Source organism: Colletotrichum lupini, chromosome 5, assembly GCF_023278565.1.
Source record: "Colletotrichum lupini chromosome 5, complete sequence".
Taxonomy (NCBI): Eukaryota; Fungi; Ascomycota; class Sordariomycetes; order Glomerellales; family Glomerellaceae; genus Colletotrichum; species Colletotrichum lupini.
This window is the reverse complement of record NC_064678.1, coordinates 1,018,853-1,035,934: the sequence shown is the minus strand read 5'-3', so window position 1 is coordinate 1,035,934 and position 17,082 is coordinate 1,018,853. Positions and strand designations below refer to the sequence as shown.

General features: G+C 40.3%; 6 protein-coding genes across 6 annotated transcripts; 3 read left to right on the top strand and 3 right to left on the bottom strand.

Annotated features, from left to right (window-relative positions):
• Window positions 1-81: 81 nt before the first annotated feature.
• On the bottom strand, window positions 82-1,007 carry CLUP02_09732 (uncharacterized protein; the record flags this gene model as incomplete). Its single annotated transcript, XM_049288710.1, has 5 exons — window positions 82-109; window positions 167-328; window positions 391-488; window positions 639-777; window positions 868-1,007. The coding sequence occupies 5 exons, from the start codon at window positions 1,005-1,007 to the stop codon at window positions 82-84; spliced, it is 567 nt and encodes a 188-aa protein (XP_049145854.1).
• A 185-nt stretch (window positions 1,008-1,192) lies between these two features.
• CLUP02_09731 (uncharacterized protein) lies at window positions 1,193-2,547 on the bottom strand (the record flags this gene model as incomplete). The annotated part of the gene is made up of 5 exons (XM_049288709.1): window positions 1,193-1,343; window positions 1,552-1,667; window positions 1,773-2,020; window positions 2,164-2,199; window positions 2,364-2,547. Coding segments are annotated over 5 exons (735 nt in total), but the record flags the coding sequence as incomplete, so codon positions are not given.
• Window positions 2,548-2,934: 387 nt separating this feature from the next.
• Window positions 2,935-3,775, top strand: CLUP02_09730 (uncharacterized protein; the record flags this gene model as incomplete). The annotated part of the gene is made up of 3 exons (XM_049288708.1): window positions 2,935-3,269; window positions 3,327-3,506; window positions 3,601-3,775. 3 exons carry the CDS (start codon window positions 2,935-2,937, stop codon window positions 3,773-3,775), a joined length of 690 nt encoding a protein of 229 aa, XP_049145852.1.
• Window positions 3,776-4,036: 261 nt separating this feature from the next.
• On the bottom strand, window positions 4,037-4,790 carry CLUP02_09729 (uncharacterized protein; the record flags this gene model as incomplete). The annotated part of the gene is made up of 4 exons (XM_049288707.1): window positions 4,037-4,166; window positions 4,235-4,377; window positions 4,434-4,498; window positions 4,577-4,790. 4 exons carry the CDS (start codon window positions 4,788-4,790, stop codon window positions 4,037-4,039), a joined length of 552 nt encoding a protein of 183 aa, XP_049145851.1.
• Window positions 4,791-13,615: 8,825 nt separating this feature from the next.
• On the top strand, window positions 13,616-14,372 carry CLUP02_09728 (acetyltransferase; the record flags this gene model as incomplete). The annotated part of the gene is made up of 2 exons (XM_049288706.1): window positions 13,616-14,148; window positions 14,198-14,372. 2 exons carry the CDS (start codon window positions 13,616-13,618, stop codon window positions 14,370-14,372), a joined length of 708 nt encoding a protein of 235 aa, XP_049145850.1.
• A 602-nt stretch (window positions 14,373-14,974) lies between these two features.
• On the top strand, window positions 14,975-16,833 carry CLUP02_09727 (beta-xylosidase; the record flags this gene model as incomplete). Its single annotated transcript, XM_049288705.1, has 2 exons — window positions 14,975-16,631; window positions 16,688-16,833. The coding sequence occupies 2 exons, from the start codon at window positions 14,975-14,977 to the stop codon at window positions 16,831-16,833; spliced, it is 1,803 nt and encodes a 600-aa protein (XP_049145849.1).
• Between the last annotated feature and the right edge of the window lie 249 nt (window positions 16,834-17,082).

The following is a 17,082-nucleotide window of genomic DNA, read 5'->3' as shown; positions in this document are numbered from 1 at the left end:
GTGAGGGTCGATCAATGGCTTTCGGTCACGATGTTTGGGTTGGGTTGCTATTCCCCTTCCCCAATTGCAGGATAAGACTTTCTATAAGTACGGCAGGACGAGGTCTTGGCTTCAATGGACATTTCAATCTTATCATCAGAGCATCGTGGGTATGACGCGACGGGACGTGACCTCGGCGCGCGGGGGCTCGGAGCCGGATGGGATGTTTGGTGAGGGGAACCCAGCTTGCGCGACACCCCCGGCGCGAACCATGGTGACATAACTTTGTGATGAGAGCTGTGCGATTGTAGAAGGTAGTAGCCGGATCTGCGTCGTTGGGATCTTACCCCTCAGGTGATGGAAACATTGCAAACATTTGAAGATACGAAAGGCATAGTGATAGGAACCAACATCGCAACGCGAGTGGAACTCGGTTCCTGGGCCACACGCTCGGAAGTTACGAGGCTAGCCAGATACTGCTTGCAGTTCCGTACAACAAATGGAACGAACTATGGCAGTGTGCTCGAGCTCATAACAGCTGTGATCTCTTGGTGTGATGGCAACGTTGCAATCAATTGTCTCTCCCTTTTTGCAGTTCCTCCCCCTCCCCCCCTGATTAAATGTTCTAATCTCTCTCCCCGCGCTTAATGAGTGGGGACCGGGAGAGGTAGACTGCTACTGCGGAGTCGTTGTTCCGGTGCTCCGTTGGACGGCGGCGGGGAAGTCGGACAGGGGCCGGGCCGGGGTTGATGACTGTGGACGACGTTGCGTGGTCTATGTATTGTGTATTTCAGTTTACTGGACCGTTGCACGCGTGCAATTGATAAAAGGGTCGTAAATGATGATTGGAGATGAGGTTATCCGACTCAGCAGAGACAGCTAGCTCACATTTCGATTGTGCTATTTACATCTTGTTCCAAACTCAAGAATGTGCTGTGTTCATGTTTTTGAAAGAGATTAGGCATGTAACACGTCTCGTCAGTGACATGTACGTGTCGTGCAGTCACATATAGGGCATCAAAATACATAATGAAAGTTGATTATCTATCGAGAATGGGAATAAACTCGAAGCCAGCTTCCCGGGAACCGGTTGGTATTCGTGATGAGTATTATGGGACACCCATATATAAGGTCACGTGTCGAGCGGTGAGGCCTGGGATCGTTGACTATATAATAACAAAAAGAGTTCACCCCCCCGGTGCCGAATTGGGGGCTACATCTCTTGGTGCTCACACTGGGAATCGAACTCGAACTCGTAGCCTGTCGTCGAGTAGGCTTTGGGCGTAATTTGATTGTTGACCGTAGACCACTCCACTACCCAGCCAGTTTGACCTGACCCGTCGACCAAGACGGGCGCCTCCTGGCTGGTGACAGGATTGGACTTGGGGGTCTCTAGATAGCCTTACACCCGGCCATCGTTCCTTCCCTACTGGTCGTCGAATGGTCTTGCAAAGTCGTACGGGTGCATATTCACACATTGCCCGACGTTTGGATCCGCCCTGGAAAGTCTCCATGGTCAGAAATCTATTGGATCTTTCTAGCAAAGATGCGAGCCCGTTTGGGAAAACTCACGAGTATTCCCAATTCCAATACTTCCTCCGGCCGCCGCGCTCGCAGCCGGCCTCTGCCTTCATGCCGCTATAGCATTCTTCTATATCGATGTCGCGTTGGTCACCATTCCCGATATACTAGCGCTACGTCAGCGATAAAATAGAGTCAGGAAGAATTCCTTCCATCATTCACCCGAGATGAAGATGCAGAAGGAACGAAACACGACTTGATCTCTGTCTTACCGAAAGCTCAAAATCCCACTTTCTACCCTTCGTATCCATGATGCAGATTCGGCGGAATTCATTCTTGACATAGCTGCCCGATAGCTGAGCGCACACGATTCTCAAGTCGACTGGGGTGTTGTTGTTAACGTTGTATTCGCCTGTCATGCCGCTCTTGTTACATTCGGCAAGTACCGTTGGATCAAAAGCGAAGATGGTCGCGATAAGTAGAGACTGGATGGTCTTCATGACGGGCAACGAGGGACCGACTGGATAAGTGAATAATTAGGAATTTGGGAAAGGGGAAGAGAACCAAGTACTAAGAGAGAGCAAGATGTTCGCTCTTTAGCATTTGCGTGCAATGCAGGCCATGCAACTTCTTTATATCAGTGATGAATTGAACTTGACTTACCCAAGGTGAGGTATAAAGGGTTAGAGGCAGTTGCCGCTTAAAGACGTCAGCATTTCGTGGTGCCATAGATGCTTTAGTGTCAAGTTACAAGGGAACTTGGGTGAGCCCCAAACTTAGAATGGTACAACAGCAATCAACGCTGGGCGGATGAGTCTCTTTACCCATAGGTAGCAAGGGAATAGGTTGTGTGACATACTTACACAGTACAGCACCTGACAACGGCTTAGTCCTCAAATGGCTTCCTTCAGCATTGCCTCGATTGGGCGGGTCGACGATGTCGGGGCCACCCCAGGGGCACTTCTCCGCCTCCTGAGTCGGGACTTTTTGTACATTTCTTAGGACCTCGGCGACGAGATCCTCGGATGACGCCGAGTATCCAGGTACGCCTATGTGCTACAAAGGCTTCCCTGCGATTTTGCTCCGCATAACACGGCTTTGGCACCGAGCGCCGTACATGGGAGATGAGGGCGCATGTGTTCTTTCAGGTGTTTCTCCCTTGACTCTCCCACTCGCACGATCGGGCCCTTGCCTCCTACCTACGTATGCTCTTTCAAGTTTGGAGGCTGAAGTGGAAACTCCAGATGCGGAGTGTGCACTCCAGTTGCATTAGCTTGTTCCTCGACGATATAAGTCTGCATAAGGATCCTGCGTAGGCATCTTTGATTAGTCTGAGAAACAGAGTCAGCCCATCTCGAAACTCATATGAAAGTTTACGTACTTGTGTGATGCATCTCTAGCTCTCCTAGCACCACCACCGCCAGACATCTCAAGATGAATTCCATATTCTCTCAACTAGCAGGACTCCTTTTACTCGTCGTAGCGATTGGCCTTGTAGAGGCAGCACCTGCCATAGCCGAATCACGAACCCTTACGTCCTACCCGGGCTCCAAATTGAGTTTCTACAGATTCGCGATGCCAATCAACCGGACCCTACTTACTGAAAAGTTTGGAAACCCTGTTCTCGTTACTGACACTCGAAAATCGTTTTCTCCTGAGACCCAAGAACTGCGCAAGGAACGAGTCGAAACTTTTGTTGCTAAAAACTCCACCGTAAGGCCGCATGTCGGCAACAAAGTGGATGGGAACAAGCCAAGGATTGCCTTCAGGTGAGTCACCTTTCTGAATATACGAGATAACACAGAAGAGGTACTGATGGATGACAGGGCACGCCAAACCTTTTCAAGTAGCATCCGCGCCAGATCAAAGCCTGGAGCATTCCCCTGGGCGGGTCTCAACCCCCAAGGAACATACCCTTGGACCAAATCAATTCTATGCATGGCGATCTGCGAAAGGAACACATATCACATGAGAGATATCCTGAAGGGAAAGGGAAGGTGGCAAGCGTGAGTGAAATCTCTTGGGTTTCGGACCTTTTTACTCAGTCATTCCCTTAGTAGGCCATCTTGATTTAGTTGGCTGACTTGACTCGCGATGAAGATGTTTACTGAAGTGCAAGTCTGATGGATCCATGACTGATGTTGTTGGCGAGATCTATGAGGCAAGTTTCAAGGAGGATTTCGCGCCCTTGGCTTATTACAAAGGGTATCTGGATTACGTCTCTGGCAAAACTGGCGTGGTGGAACAGAAGATGGAGTGGAGGGCAGCGTATTAAGCAACGAGTTACGTCCATCATCTCATGACCCAAAGGACCTGTGAAGTAAGTTCACTCAGACGACATAAAAGGGAACATGCTTCACACTAGCTTGGTATTGAATATCTTGTACGAGCACAGTAGGTGCTGGCGTAGTAGGTTGTGAGATTATGTCTATCAAACCCAGGAGGGAAAAGCCATTGGGGGCAGCCGAATTCCAAGATTTTGCCACATTCATATGCCATTGAAAGCACTCCCGTGGCCATCGCATCGATGTCTGAATCAAATCAGAGGAGCTGAGACGTAAACCCACATGGCGCCTTGTTCGTAAGCCGGCATGCCTCCCTGAACGGTGTTGTCGGATCTCCAGCAGCGATCCATGATGCGTCCAGCAGTGCGGGCAACGTTGTTACTGGATGGCGAACAGAGTTAGTCCCATCTATACGGATCTTTTGAACTAAGAGACTGAATTCAACATACCAGTTGGTGCTCACTTCTCCAGCACCACTGCCACTTCCAACAATTTGCGCATTACCAGCGGTACACATCGCCGTCGCTGTTCTAGTCCCGCAATTTGCGTTGAGACCGGCAAGGTAATTAATACACGTCACAGCATCAGGTGCCTATGGAGTGTTAGTCTTGACTTCCTGTTCAATGAAGGTCACCGAGCTTCGCATACCCAAGCGGAAGGCTTGCCATCGTTGCATACGAGAAACTGCTCCTGTCTCTTATCAAGTGAGCCATCTACAAATATAATGTTAGCATGCATACACCCAACATTGACATTCAGGTAGAGACAATTAATGGGGATAAAAGATTTACCTTCGTGAGCCGCTGCGGATATGGCCGCAGCTTCAAGGGCTTCGTCGACGGATAAAGCGCTTTCAGGGTCGGCAATGATTGTCTCAACCCAATGTTCCCAGGACCAGTCACCCACAGCAACTGCATCCCGAGAGTTTACAAGAGGAGCAGGAGAAGCAGCTGCGAGAGCCACCAGGAAGAGCAAAGTGACTGAATAAAGGGCGATTTGGACCATTGTGAAAGGATTGTCTGGAAGCTGTGTTTAGAGATCTGTGTGTGAAGGTGTTGGTATCCCTAATACAGGGTAGTTGGTTCGAACCGTAGTTAACGAAGAGATCAATTGAACTATATAAATATTTACGTAGTAGGTGTAAAAAGGAGGTTCTAACCGTAGGTTAGGCTAGTTATAATAATTATAAATAGGGCCCTTAATTAGCCCCTACGTAGTTAGCTATATACCGCGGTCGAATTAAACTTCTAATCTAATACTAACTTTCTCTTTTTTTTATTAATTTAACTACTACAGTTAGAAGTATAATTCGACCTCGGGCCCGTTTATTAAGTCGTCTCCTTTTCCCCCTTTTTTCTATTCTTTTTATATAACCTATCCCTCTATTTATATAATAACTTTTTTACTACTTACGAATTATTTTAATCCCTTATTTAGTACTACTTTTATAAAAGCGTTTACGAGGTTATTTTTATTATTAATCTAACGGATCTTAAGTATTTTATACTTTTTATATAATTACCTAAGGGCTATAATATCGATTATAAGCTTCTTTTCTTTTATCGTTCTTAATTTAATAAAGCATTCGTATAGCGAGTAAGAATTAGTATAAATAACTATTAAAATAAGTAAAAAGCTAATTCGATTAGTAATCTTCTTTAGCGTTATTAAAATTATATAAAAGAGGTTAACGCTATTAATTATATTATAAACCTCTAACACTAATATACTTCTCGTTACTTATTTATTTTTAATTAATGAATAATAGATTATATTACCGTATATAATAAATTCGCTCTCGCTTATACTCTCGTTAACTAGGATAATAATATACCCTAATTATAAAATAAGGTTGTTATTATTCGTAAATAACTTATTAATAAAAATATAAAGCTTATTAATCTTAAAGTCGATTAAGTAATAAACGAGACCTCGATCGAAATTTATTTATTATTACTTAAGCTACTTATTAAGTACTTTAACGTTTTATTTAGTTAAATTTATAGCTTATATTACCCTAGCATAGTTAAAAGTTACTTTAAGTTAATAAATATTTATAATATATACCCCTCGCGCGAGCTTAGTTTTATACCGCTTCTTAACGTTAGTTATATTTGAATTAATAAGGTTAATTTTCTCGCCCTACCCCTTTTATTAAAAAACGACGGTTTCCCTTTTAATTATAAAAATCCTATTATTAAATACTAAGGGGGTATTTATTATAAAAACCTCTTTTAGCTTCGTTATAAAGCCCGCTTTCTAAAGCTCCTTATCCTCTTTTTTTATAAAATTAATATCAGATAGGCTTAATATATTATTAGTTTATATTCTAACGATCCTAAATTAATTACCTTCGTACTCCGTAATTAATAAGTACGGGTCGTACGTAAAAATAACTATTAATAGTTAATTAATATAAAAATCGTAATAAGTAGCTTACTAATAAGTACCCGATTTTACGAGCCTATATAGTAGCTTAAGTACTTTAATAATCGTACTTTCTAAGTATTTACTAGCCATTTTTTTTAGTAAATAGGCTAGGATTTTCTTTATAAACTCTATAACCGATTAGGTATAGGCCTAGGTAATATTATAGCTCTAAATTTCGTATCCTTTTTTCCGTATTAATATTATTAGTACTATTATTAATCGTTAGTTATAGCGCTATATAATAAGTAATTATATAAGTAGCGCCGCTTTTTTAACGTCGCTATACCCCTAAATTATATATCTAAACTTCTCATATAACTAGGGTATTCTTTTCCTTTTAATTTTACGAACTATTCGTAATTTAAATATATAGAGGTTTATATATTTTTTTAAGTTATATAAAATAAATCGATAAACCCCTCGATTATAAAGAGTATCTATTTTAATAAGATTTAATCCCTTATATAGTTTTTTAGTAATTATAATTACGCCTTCTTTACGTAGTTTAACTACTAGCTCGAAATCGGCTTTCTTTTTTACTATATAAAAAGTATTAATTACCTCGTTATTAATAATAAATTACTACGTTAGGGCTTACCGTCGTGGTCTTTTATAACGTCTCGCTAGTAATATTAATACCCTTTTAGCAATTTCCTTTTCCTCGTTATTTATTAATACTATTACGACGATTTTATTAAAAATAATTTCTTATACCTCTACTGCGGGTTATATAGTTTCCCTTAGCTCTTTTTTTTTTTATAAGTTAGAAATTACCTCGTTAAGATCTATATAATATAGTTTAACTATTATAATTAATACTTTAAATAACTAGTTACGATCTCTTGTGACTATATAAGAGCGCTTATTAACGAAAATTAATTTATATAGCCTAGCTTATTATTAAATAATTTTGCGCTATACTTATATATCCGAATTTAGTAATATATTTAGATTATCCCCTATATCGGGCCTATTATATATAATAATTACCTCGTTAACTTACTTTTTTATACTTACCTCGCGTAGTACTCGTATTACTTTTTTAATTACTTAGGCTCGTTAGTTTATGCTTAGTAATAGTAATAAGGCTAAGGTCGTTCTTAAATATACTCTAAATACTAATAGCGTTAATATAAGTCCGTTAGGCCCTATAGTATTATTATAATATTTAAGTACTATCTAGAAGTATTCGTTATTAATAAAATCCGGATTTTCCTTTTTAATAATTCTAAACGCCCTTTTTAATTACTAATATACCCTCTTTACTTTTTTAATACTATAGTACGCTTTAATAAGTACGACTTTTAGTTATATACCGTAAGCCGTCGTATTATCCTTAAATTCTATTAACTTAAAGCTAGTATTAGTATCGGTTCTAATACCGTTTAGTAGTCCCTAGTATATATTAATTTAGCTTTTTTATAGGGCTACTTATACTATTTTTACTTATAAATCCTAGAGGAATTGCCCTATTTAGAAAAATATAGCTATGTCGATTATATATAGTACTAGCCGACTATTTAAATAGAAAATATCGATAACGATTTCCTAGTTAAAGTTAAGCTTATTACGTAATTTAAACTTAAATCTGCGTGGGCTCTGCGTATTTATTTAGTATTAGTAATATACTTTTATTAACTACTCTAGCGCCCCTATTTCGATATTATTATTACTTAATTATTTTAAAAGGTTATATAGCCTCGTAACTAACGGGTACCTAAATTTTTAATATAATTTTCTAAGCTCACTTTTTATTAAATAATTAATTAACTTCGTATTATTAGTAAGCTTTATAAACGCATACCCCTATCGTCGTTTAACTATTTTAAAGTACTTATTACTAGAGATTCTATTCTTTATATTATCGAATATAATACTTAGTTAATTTATATTCTTTAGATATAAGAGAAATGGGGTATTAATAAGTAAAATATAAAAAGTTATTATTCTAAAGTGCGTCTCTATTTTTATTATACTTAGGGCGACGATTTCTTTGCTTAGGCCGAAACTAATTTTTATAATATTTACTATTAACGTATTAAGCGTTATTAACGTAATTTTTTATAGCGCTTAGAATTACCCTTTTTTTTTAGTTAATTATTATAATACTTTAGTATTTAGGATAATTTTATAAAAATTGTTTAGGCCGTACTTTTTATTTATATAGAATACCTATATAAGTTTAGTATTTAAGGGATCTAAGTAGTATAAAAAGGACCCCTCTAGCTACCCCTAGATATGCTCGGTATTATATTCTTTTTTTTTAGATATTAAGAGAGATAGCGTCTTTTCCTTAATTATTAAGAGAATAAGCTTTAGCCTTATTAGATTTGCCCTTTTAGCCGCTTTTATATTCGTTATTTAAGGGACCTTTTCTTATTATTTATAAATAAAAGCCTACTTATTAAGAGCTTTTACTACTCTCTATTTGTTTAGCTTTATATATCCTCTAGAGGCTAACGGGGTAAAAAAAGAGTAGTTAATATTATTAATTTTATTATAATCTAATTTATTAGTATAGGGGGTAAGATTTGTTTTATTTTTTAAATCTTTTATAGAGGGTATATACTTTAGGCTACTACTTTAACTACCGTTACTAAGTTCTATACTTCTAGATTTACTCTTATATATAACGAGGAATTAGTTAAACTAACGAGGGCTAGTTTTACTATTTATTACCCTCGACTTTTTATACTATTTATATAATTTAGTACGCTCTTCTTTAGAGTAGTTACTTAACTAATATCTATCCTTTTTATAAATATAGTATTACTTTTTTTATTACCCTATTCGTAAGTTAAATCTCTATTTATTTAATAACTCTAGGCCTCTTTATTAGCGATTACTATATTTAGCTTCTTTTCTTTTCTTATTATACGTTTAATTAACTTAATATTATTAATAAGGGCCGTCGTATGCCTAGAAGTAGGTTTAGTATAATATTCTTACCTTAATATTAAAGTTAAATCTTAGCTTTGAGTAGAGCGTTTTATAATTTTTAGGTACTTAGTATAGGGTAATTTTTATTTTTAATATACGCTAGATTATAGTATAAAGATATTTAACTTTTTACTCGTTTATTTCCTTATTTAGTTAAGTTTTTATTAACTTATTAATTTAATTAATAAGCTTTTTAAAAATCTCTACTTATAATTTATTTTCTATTATCCTAGTTATAAATATAAAAAAAATCGCTCGTAGTTTAAATAAGAGCTCTAAGTTCTTATTATAAATCTCAAAGCGGCTTCGGATTACGTTAATTATACTAAAAAAGTCGTTTTAATTAAGATTACGTACCGCTTTATAATAGTAATTAAAGGCTTTGTTTATAAGTACGATATTAATTACTAAATAGTATTAATATTCCCTAATTCCGACTTTTTTATAATAATTATAAAATATCGTTAGGGTTTCTTATAAAACCTTATATTTCCCCTTAAAGTATAATTTCTTTTTTAAGAAGATCTTTTTAAGGTCTATAAATTACCTCGTATTTACTATTAGATTTTTAGTATTTATATACGATTCTTACGTCGTTACGTATTATTAATAACTTTAGGTCGTTTACTTCTTTTTTTATTAGCTAATCGGCGCTAAATTTCGTATTAATAATAGTAACGAGTTATAGATCGAAATAGGTAGAATTATTAATTATTATACTTCTAATATTATATTTTACCCCGGTATATCCTTTTATAACGATAGATTTCTATTAGTAATTATAAAGAAGAAATCTAAGTCGTTTACCCTTTTTTTAAATTTGTTAAAGCGATTATACGCTTTATTAACCTAGGCCTAGTTTTATAATACGAATTCCTTTTTTATAATTATCGTTATTAATATTTTATATAGCTCTCGCGATTATAATTACGCTAATAATACCCCTCGCTTATAAAAAAATCTATTAACTATTTTCATAATTCTTAAGTTTACGCTCGCGAACTATTTATTTAGCTAGTAGCTAAGGTCGTTTACGATTTTATAAAATAGGGGTTACCCCTATAGCCCCTTTTTTTTATAAACCTTAGTTAAATAGATTAATACCGTATTAATTTATTTACCGTTAAGCTAATCCGCGATTTTATATATTTACGTCCCCTAATAATCCGGGTTAATATTTATTTATTTATAAGGGATTAGGATTCTGTTTAAAATCGGGTTTTATCCTTTTTTTCCTTACCCTAACTTACTAAGGGTCATACTTTAGCTTATACTTATATTAGCGGTTATTAGCGTATTTAATTTTAATAAGGATATATTTAATCCGCGCGCTAGTTATAATAAATCCGTACTTTCGCTACTTAATAAATTTATTAAAGTTTAAAAGATTCCCGCTTTTTCTTACCGTTTTGCTATTACTCTCGTTTTTATTATTTTTAGCGATTATTATTACCTTTTTAAATTACTAGCTATTATACTTACTAAGATCTTCTTTTTTATTTAATATAAAAAAGTAAGTTATAGTAGTTCCTTTTTATAATAATAGTAGTAAACGTTTATATTACCGTAAGAAAATATAGTAATTAATTTCGGGATTTTTACTAATTACTAATTTCCGCTATCTTATATACTTCTAGCTTCCTAAGCCTCGTACTTTTTATAATTTCTAAATAGCTTCCTTAGTTAATTTCTTAAAATTAGTAATTTCGTGCCGGGGGCTAGTATAAAAAAAAAGCCCTTTAGTAGCCCTTTAAAAAATTCTTTTTTTTTCTCCTTAAATCCTCGTTTTTTTAGCCTTTTCTTAAGCTAATAATAACTTTAATAAGAGGTCGTAAGATTACTTTAAAGTAGCTGCCTTTTTTTAAGTTAATTTCCGAGATTTATAATACTTTTAACTTAATACTATTAGGACCCCTAAATCCCCTCCTCTTTTATTAAACCGTTCCTTATATTTTATTTTTAAATAATACCCGGGGGGTAGTTAAGGGAGTTACGAAGAGGATATTTAAATTGCGGGCTTAAAGTCGTACCTATAAGATCCTTATAATAATAAACTTTTTTATATATTATAAATCTCTTAGCTTAATAACTCCTATAGGGTTACCTTCGCTACTAAGTAAAAATATTTATATTTAGAGATCCCCTTTTTTAATTAAGTAGTACTTTTTTATACTATATTATTAAGCTCGTTCGTTATATTAATTAATTAGGTAGGTAGTTATTATATAAGTATTTTTTTTTTATTAATTTAACTAGTTAATTTTTAATTACGGGCTAGTTATAGAAAAGTCGTTTAGTAAAAAAGCTACTTAGGGCGACGGTAAAAGGCTAGTTACTTAAGTAGTTTTATTAATTAACGTAGTTTAATATAATAAACGTCGACCTCTTATAAGTAATAAAGGGCTACGATTACTTAATTCCGTATAATATTTAAGAATCGCCTCCTTTTTTATTTACTTTTATAAAGTTAATTAGTACGAATCTCTTATCCCGTATAATATTAAGAAGTCGTCTCTTTTACGTAGCGAGATACCTTATTAATTTATAATAATAGAATTTAATTACTAATTAGTATTAATATCCTTAATATAGGGTAGTTAGTTCGAACCGTAGTTAACGAAGAGATTAATTAAACTATATGAATATCTACGTAGTAAGTATAAAAAGGAGGTTCTAACTATAGGTTAGGCTGGCTACGATAATTGTAAATAGGGCCCCTAATTAGCCCCTGCGCAGTCGGCTGTATGCCGCGGTTGAATTAGACTTCTAATCCAACAGAAGGGTAGTTTATAATCAACTTTAGGCAGTAGGCGCCTAGGGTTTATGTAGTCGTTAGCTCCAGTATGGAATCAAAACATGTGGCAACACGAAAAACCTGCCATACTGAATACTCGTGTCTCTCGCCATGGTCTTCTCGATTGCTACATGGAGTTGGCATTGGCATTGGCACGATAACTCAATGTATCATCGCATGGATAGGCCGTGCCTACTCTGGTACTGGAGCTCAGTATGGGAAGCTTACGTCTCTGCACGATTCACTGTGCCATGACCTTGCGTAAACGAGGTCGTCAGACTGACCTGACTCTTTGATCGGCCGTCTTTACTATGCGTCAAATTTTCACTACTTAGGTGGCTGATCGGCCACGGAAAGTGATCCATGAAGTAATTTAGAAGTTGACGCCAAGAACCATTGAACCAAAGTCCCGTCGCTTACCTCTTAGTTTGAGCTAGCAGGCGGCCGACCGACGTTTTGATGGTATCCTGCGAGCTTCAAGAATGGTAGCATCCGCTGTGACGCTGACCGAATACGAGAATTGAGCTTCAAACAATTTGCCCATGATTCTTTCTGTTCCGAACTCTGGCACCCGCCATAACAACGCAAGTCAGTAGCCTGATCGAGCCTTGGTTCCTTCAATGGAACCAATTACGTTGGATCAGGTCTTTCTAGTCTTGCACTCGTCATGTTATCTGAGATTCAATTCGTCTGATCGGTTTAGGTGGAGGAAACAGGGCCCCCTTGCCCCTAAGCAAGGAAGAACAGAAAGTGAAAGCCACCCGGCCAAGACTCTTCAACCTTGCTTCTCGCCATCAATTGGAACCCACTTGTGATATCAAATAAGCATATCAAGAACTCTAGTCAGCATGTGCGGGAGCTTAGTGGCGTTGCATAGATGTAATTGGCGCATGAAGAGTGGCAGTACTTGGCAATATCGCCTGTTGCTGCGACGAATGACTTAGTCCCTTGGGTCCTAGAGCGTTACTGGCGTATGTGATGTTTCTGGGTGTTCCATCAACTTTTAATCTGAACTGGTTTCGACCTCTTGTATGCTTAGCAGTCACTCTCCATATGAACGAGGAGGGTGGAGGAATGAAAGTCCACAAATCGAGCGAAGACCACGGCGGAAGCTGACATGACACCTGGGGTTTCTAACAATTGGGCACTCCAAAACACGCAGTCAAGCAGACAACATCCATAAAGACACTTCGAGGTATTGCCGTAGTTCCATTGATCAATCGTCGAGCCGTGTCTGCTCCTATTGAACTGTCAACTTGATGAACTCAGGCCAGTCAAGTCGTCGAATTGCACTTTCTCAACTACCTATTCAAAGCCCGCAACAATCTTGTGGCGCCTCACAACTCTGTAGTTGCCAAATTGAGGGCAAAGTACCGTTTGACAGTCGACTTTCGTCAGTGCACTGGTCCTAGTATCACCGAGATCAGTAATCCTGCATTGAAGTTGCGCGTATCCGGCGTATCTGGCGTGTCTTCCCTGTGACCGGGCCGGTCGCCCCACTTCGCGCCGAAGTTGTCGTGCTTTGAAGGATCTCCATCCGTGACTCCCTGAGTCATCGGTCAGAGCACATATGTATATTTGAATCTTGATCTGAACATCGGAAACGTTGCAAACATTGACAAAAACTTGGCAAATTAGGCCTTCATTACCAAGACCTACCAGAACCATGGACCCTCCCGTTGGACCTCTCGTAGCCTCCGCCGACCCGGCAACGGCTCCGTCCCATACCCCGCTCCACGGCCGATACACCTCCGTGGTCCCGTTGCAACCATCGCATGCGCAGGCTATCTTCAAGCACCTCGGCCGAGAAGAAAACGCTTGGCGCTGGACATACCTTTTCAATGAGCCTTTTCTCGAGATCGAAGAATGTGAGGCAGCTTTCGAGGAGTGGAGCGTCTCCAAAGACCCGTTGTACTTCACTGTATTATCCGGCCCAGCATCGGATCCATCATCCGAGCCAGTGGGTGTAATGGCATATCTCTCCATTGTTCCGGCTCATAGACGTATCGAGATTGGATGCATAATTTTCAGTGAGCATCTGAAGCAGACGCGTGCCGCCACTGAGGCCCAGTACCTTCTCATGAAGAATGCTTTCGAGGGCCTGGGCAACTACAGACTCGAATGGAAGGCCAATCATTTGAACAAGCCGAGTCTCGCAGCTGCTGCGCGGTTAGGATATACTTATGAAGGCATTTTCAGGTAAGAGTTCTATGAAAACTATTCTCGGTCAAGGACTGACAACCGGCAGAAAGCACATGGTCGCCAAGGGAAGACGTAGAGATACAGCGTGGTTCAGCATCACAGATGATGAGTGGCCAGTAGTCAAAGCCGGCCTGGAAACGTGGTTGAGCGAAGAAAACTTTGACGAGAATGGTAAACAGCGCAAAGGTCTGAAGCAGTGCCGAGAAGCAGTGAAGACATAAAGAGGAGCTTTGCAGCTTGGTTTTCGGAAGTTCTAGTTAGGAGGTAAGAGAGGAGCCGTCAAGCGCAAGGTAGCATAGAAAGGGTGAACAGGTTATTAGACGCAGACAAATGATAACGTTGGTAATGCTTCCGGCGCAACCCATGCTGATTGAAAACTGCATCGGATATGCAAGTGCTATTTCGAACCAAGTAAATAGCTCGCTTCCACTGAGAGCGAAGGTGATGACGGAAATGCGTCATGGCTCCAACTCCCCCGGTCTTGGCCTTGGTGATCCTGCATCTCCCCCGCAGTTGACTTGGAGCTCAACATGACAAGATCGGTGCTTCGGGATTTTAGGCTAAAGCCACAATTCTCCATGCAGGGGCTTCCACGGCGCCGGTCTCTCGGAAAAGCGCCGCACCGTTGCCCGCGATCTTGTGAACGACTTTCGACCGCTGCTAGGATTTCTTCCGTGGTGTGGAAATCGACTCCAGAACGATGCAGGTTTTCCATGAGCGCTGCGGGGTTACCTGACTTACGGGCCCCTGAAAGTCATAATAACATGATTACCAGCTCATAATTACTTGCCAGAGAGCCTGGTAGTTTGCTAGCTTTTTCATCATGAAGTCCGGACTCCTAGCTTTAGCAATAGCCCTCTTCGGAGTTGTCCGAGCTGAGAACTCAACCTTTCAAAACCCCATCATTAGCGGCTTCAACCCTGACCCCAGCTGCATCTTTGTTCCAGATTTGAACAATACCTTCTTCTGTGTCACGTCCAGTTTCCTGGTTTTCCCTGGCCTACCCATCCACGCAAGTCGAGACCTGGTGCACTGGAAGCATGTTTCCAACGCATTCAGTCGAGCAGACCAGCTGCCAGGTCTAGCCTTTCTGCCAAAGGCAACCAGTGGCATCTACGCACCCACATTGCGATTCCATGAGGGCATCTTCTACCTTTTATGTACTCTTGTAAATCAGCAACTCCCGAGAACAAATGACAGTCGTTGGGACAACTTTATCCTCACATCAACAGACCCATACAGCTCAGATTCTTGGTCGGATCCCGTTCATTTCAGCTTCCCCGGGTTCGACCCTTCACCATTTTGGGACGATGACGGCAAGACGTACGTCTCGGGTGCTCACACAGCCGCGTACTACCCAGGTATAATGCACGCGCCGCTCGATCTGGAGACTGGAGAGATCGGAGACATCATCATGCCCTGGAATGGTACCGGCGGGCGGTCTCCCGAGGCACCTCACATCTGGAAGCGTGATGGGTGGTACTATCTACTCCTTGCTGAGGGTGGCACCCGTGAGAATCACATGGTCACAATGGCTCGATCAAAGAGCCTAGAGGGACCTTACGATCCAGCACCGGCAAACCCACTGTTGACTTCTGCAAACGATACTACCTCCTACTTCCAAGCTGTCGGGCACGCAGATTTGTTCCAAGATGCTGATGGAAATTGGTGGTCCGTCGCCCTAGCAGTTCGCGCTAGCGGCACCTATGGCCAGGACCCCGGAGCATACTTTGGCAACTTGCCGATGGGCAGAGAGACGGTACTTACGCCCGTCACCTGGGAGAGGGATGGGTTCCCAGTGTTTACGCCGGTCACTGGCAATGTCTCTGGCTGGCCGCTACCCGCAAAAGCTATCCCAGATGAGGGAGGAGGTCAACTCAGCGACGCAGACGATGTTATCACCTTTCCGCCGGGAAGCAGTCTGCCTATTCATTTTATCCATTGGCGCCTGCCAAAGGCTAGAAACTACGCGGTCTCGCCACCGGGTCACTGGAATACACTGGCGCTGAAGTCTTCGGTACTCAATCTCACGGCTTTCGACGCTGACTTTGCCTTGGGTCGTGGTCAGACTTTTGTCGGACGGCGGATGGCTCATTCGCTCTTCAAATTTCGTGTTGATGTCGACTGGGCAACGTCATTGACGAAGGAAGAGATGGAGGTCGGCGTCTCAATTGTCCAAGATCAAGCACAACACTTTGATCTTGGTATTTTCATGTTGAAGCCAGAGGGAAGTGAGGATCTTCGACCGCATCCTCGATATCGTGGTATCTCGGAAACACCGTATAGGGCGGTCGAACATCCGCCTAATGGGATTTACCCACTTCCTGGTGGTTGGGCTGGGCGGAAGATTTCGCTCCAGATTGAGGCTGTTAACAGCACTCATTTCGCATTTTCTGCCGGCCTTGCGGGTCTCAGGGAAGACTCCGATCTGAGAGTCTTCGGATATTGCAAGGGGACCGAGTTGGTTCCTTACTACTCTGGTAGGCTCACCCACCATGAGGACAATTGGAACCCATATTGACAATTATGATTTTAGGTTCCGTGGTTGGCGTGTACGCAACATCTAATGGGAAGCATGGAGAGCAGGCGTTTGAGACATACATCTCCAACTGGCGGTACAGGGGAATCCGACAGCTCAGAAGCCAGAAGGATGTCGACGATGCTGACAACTCTAGTGCTTAGGGTGGTATGGCCGAGGCCTTTCCACCATTTGCAATACCACTGTCATCCTACTTTATGAGACGATGTTCAAAATTCTCCTTGACCATGGGTCTTGCCAAGAGCTGCCCCGCAAGCTGTCTGTGTGGGAGCCGGAGCCCCCCTAAGACCCATTTCTCCGAAGCAACCCATCATCAAGTCGCAACATGTGAATTGGAGCAATTCCATCATCGGTTGTAGGCTCCAATCGTCTGCTAGCTTGAGGTAACATCG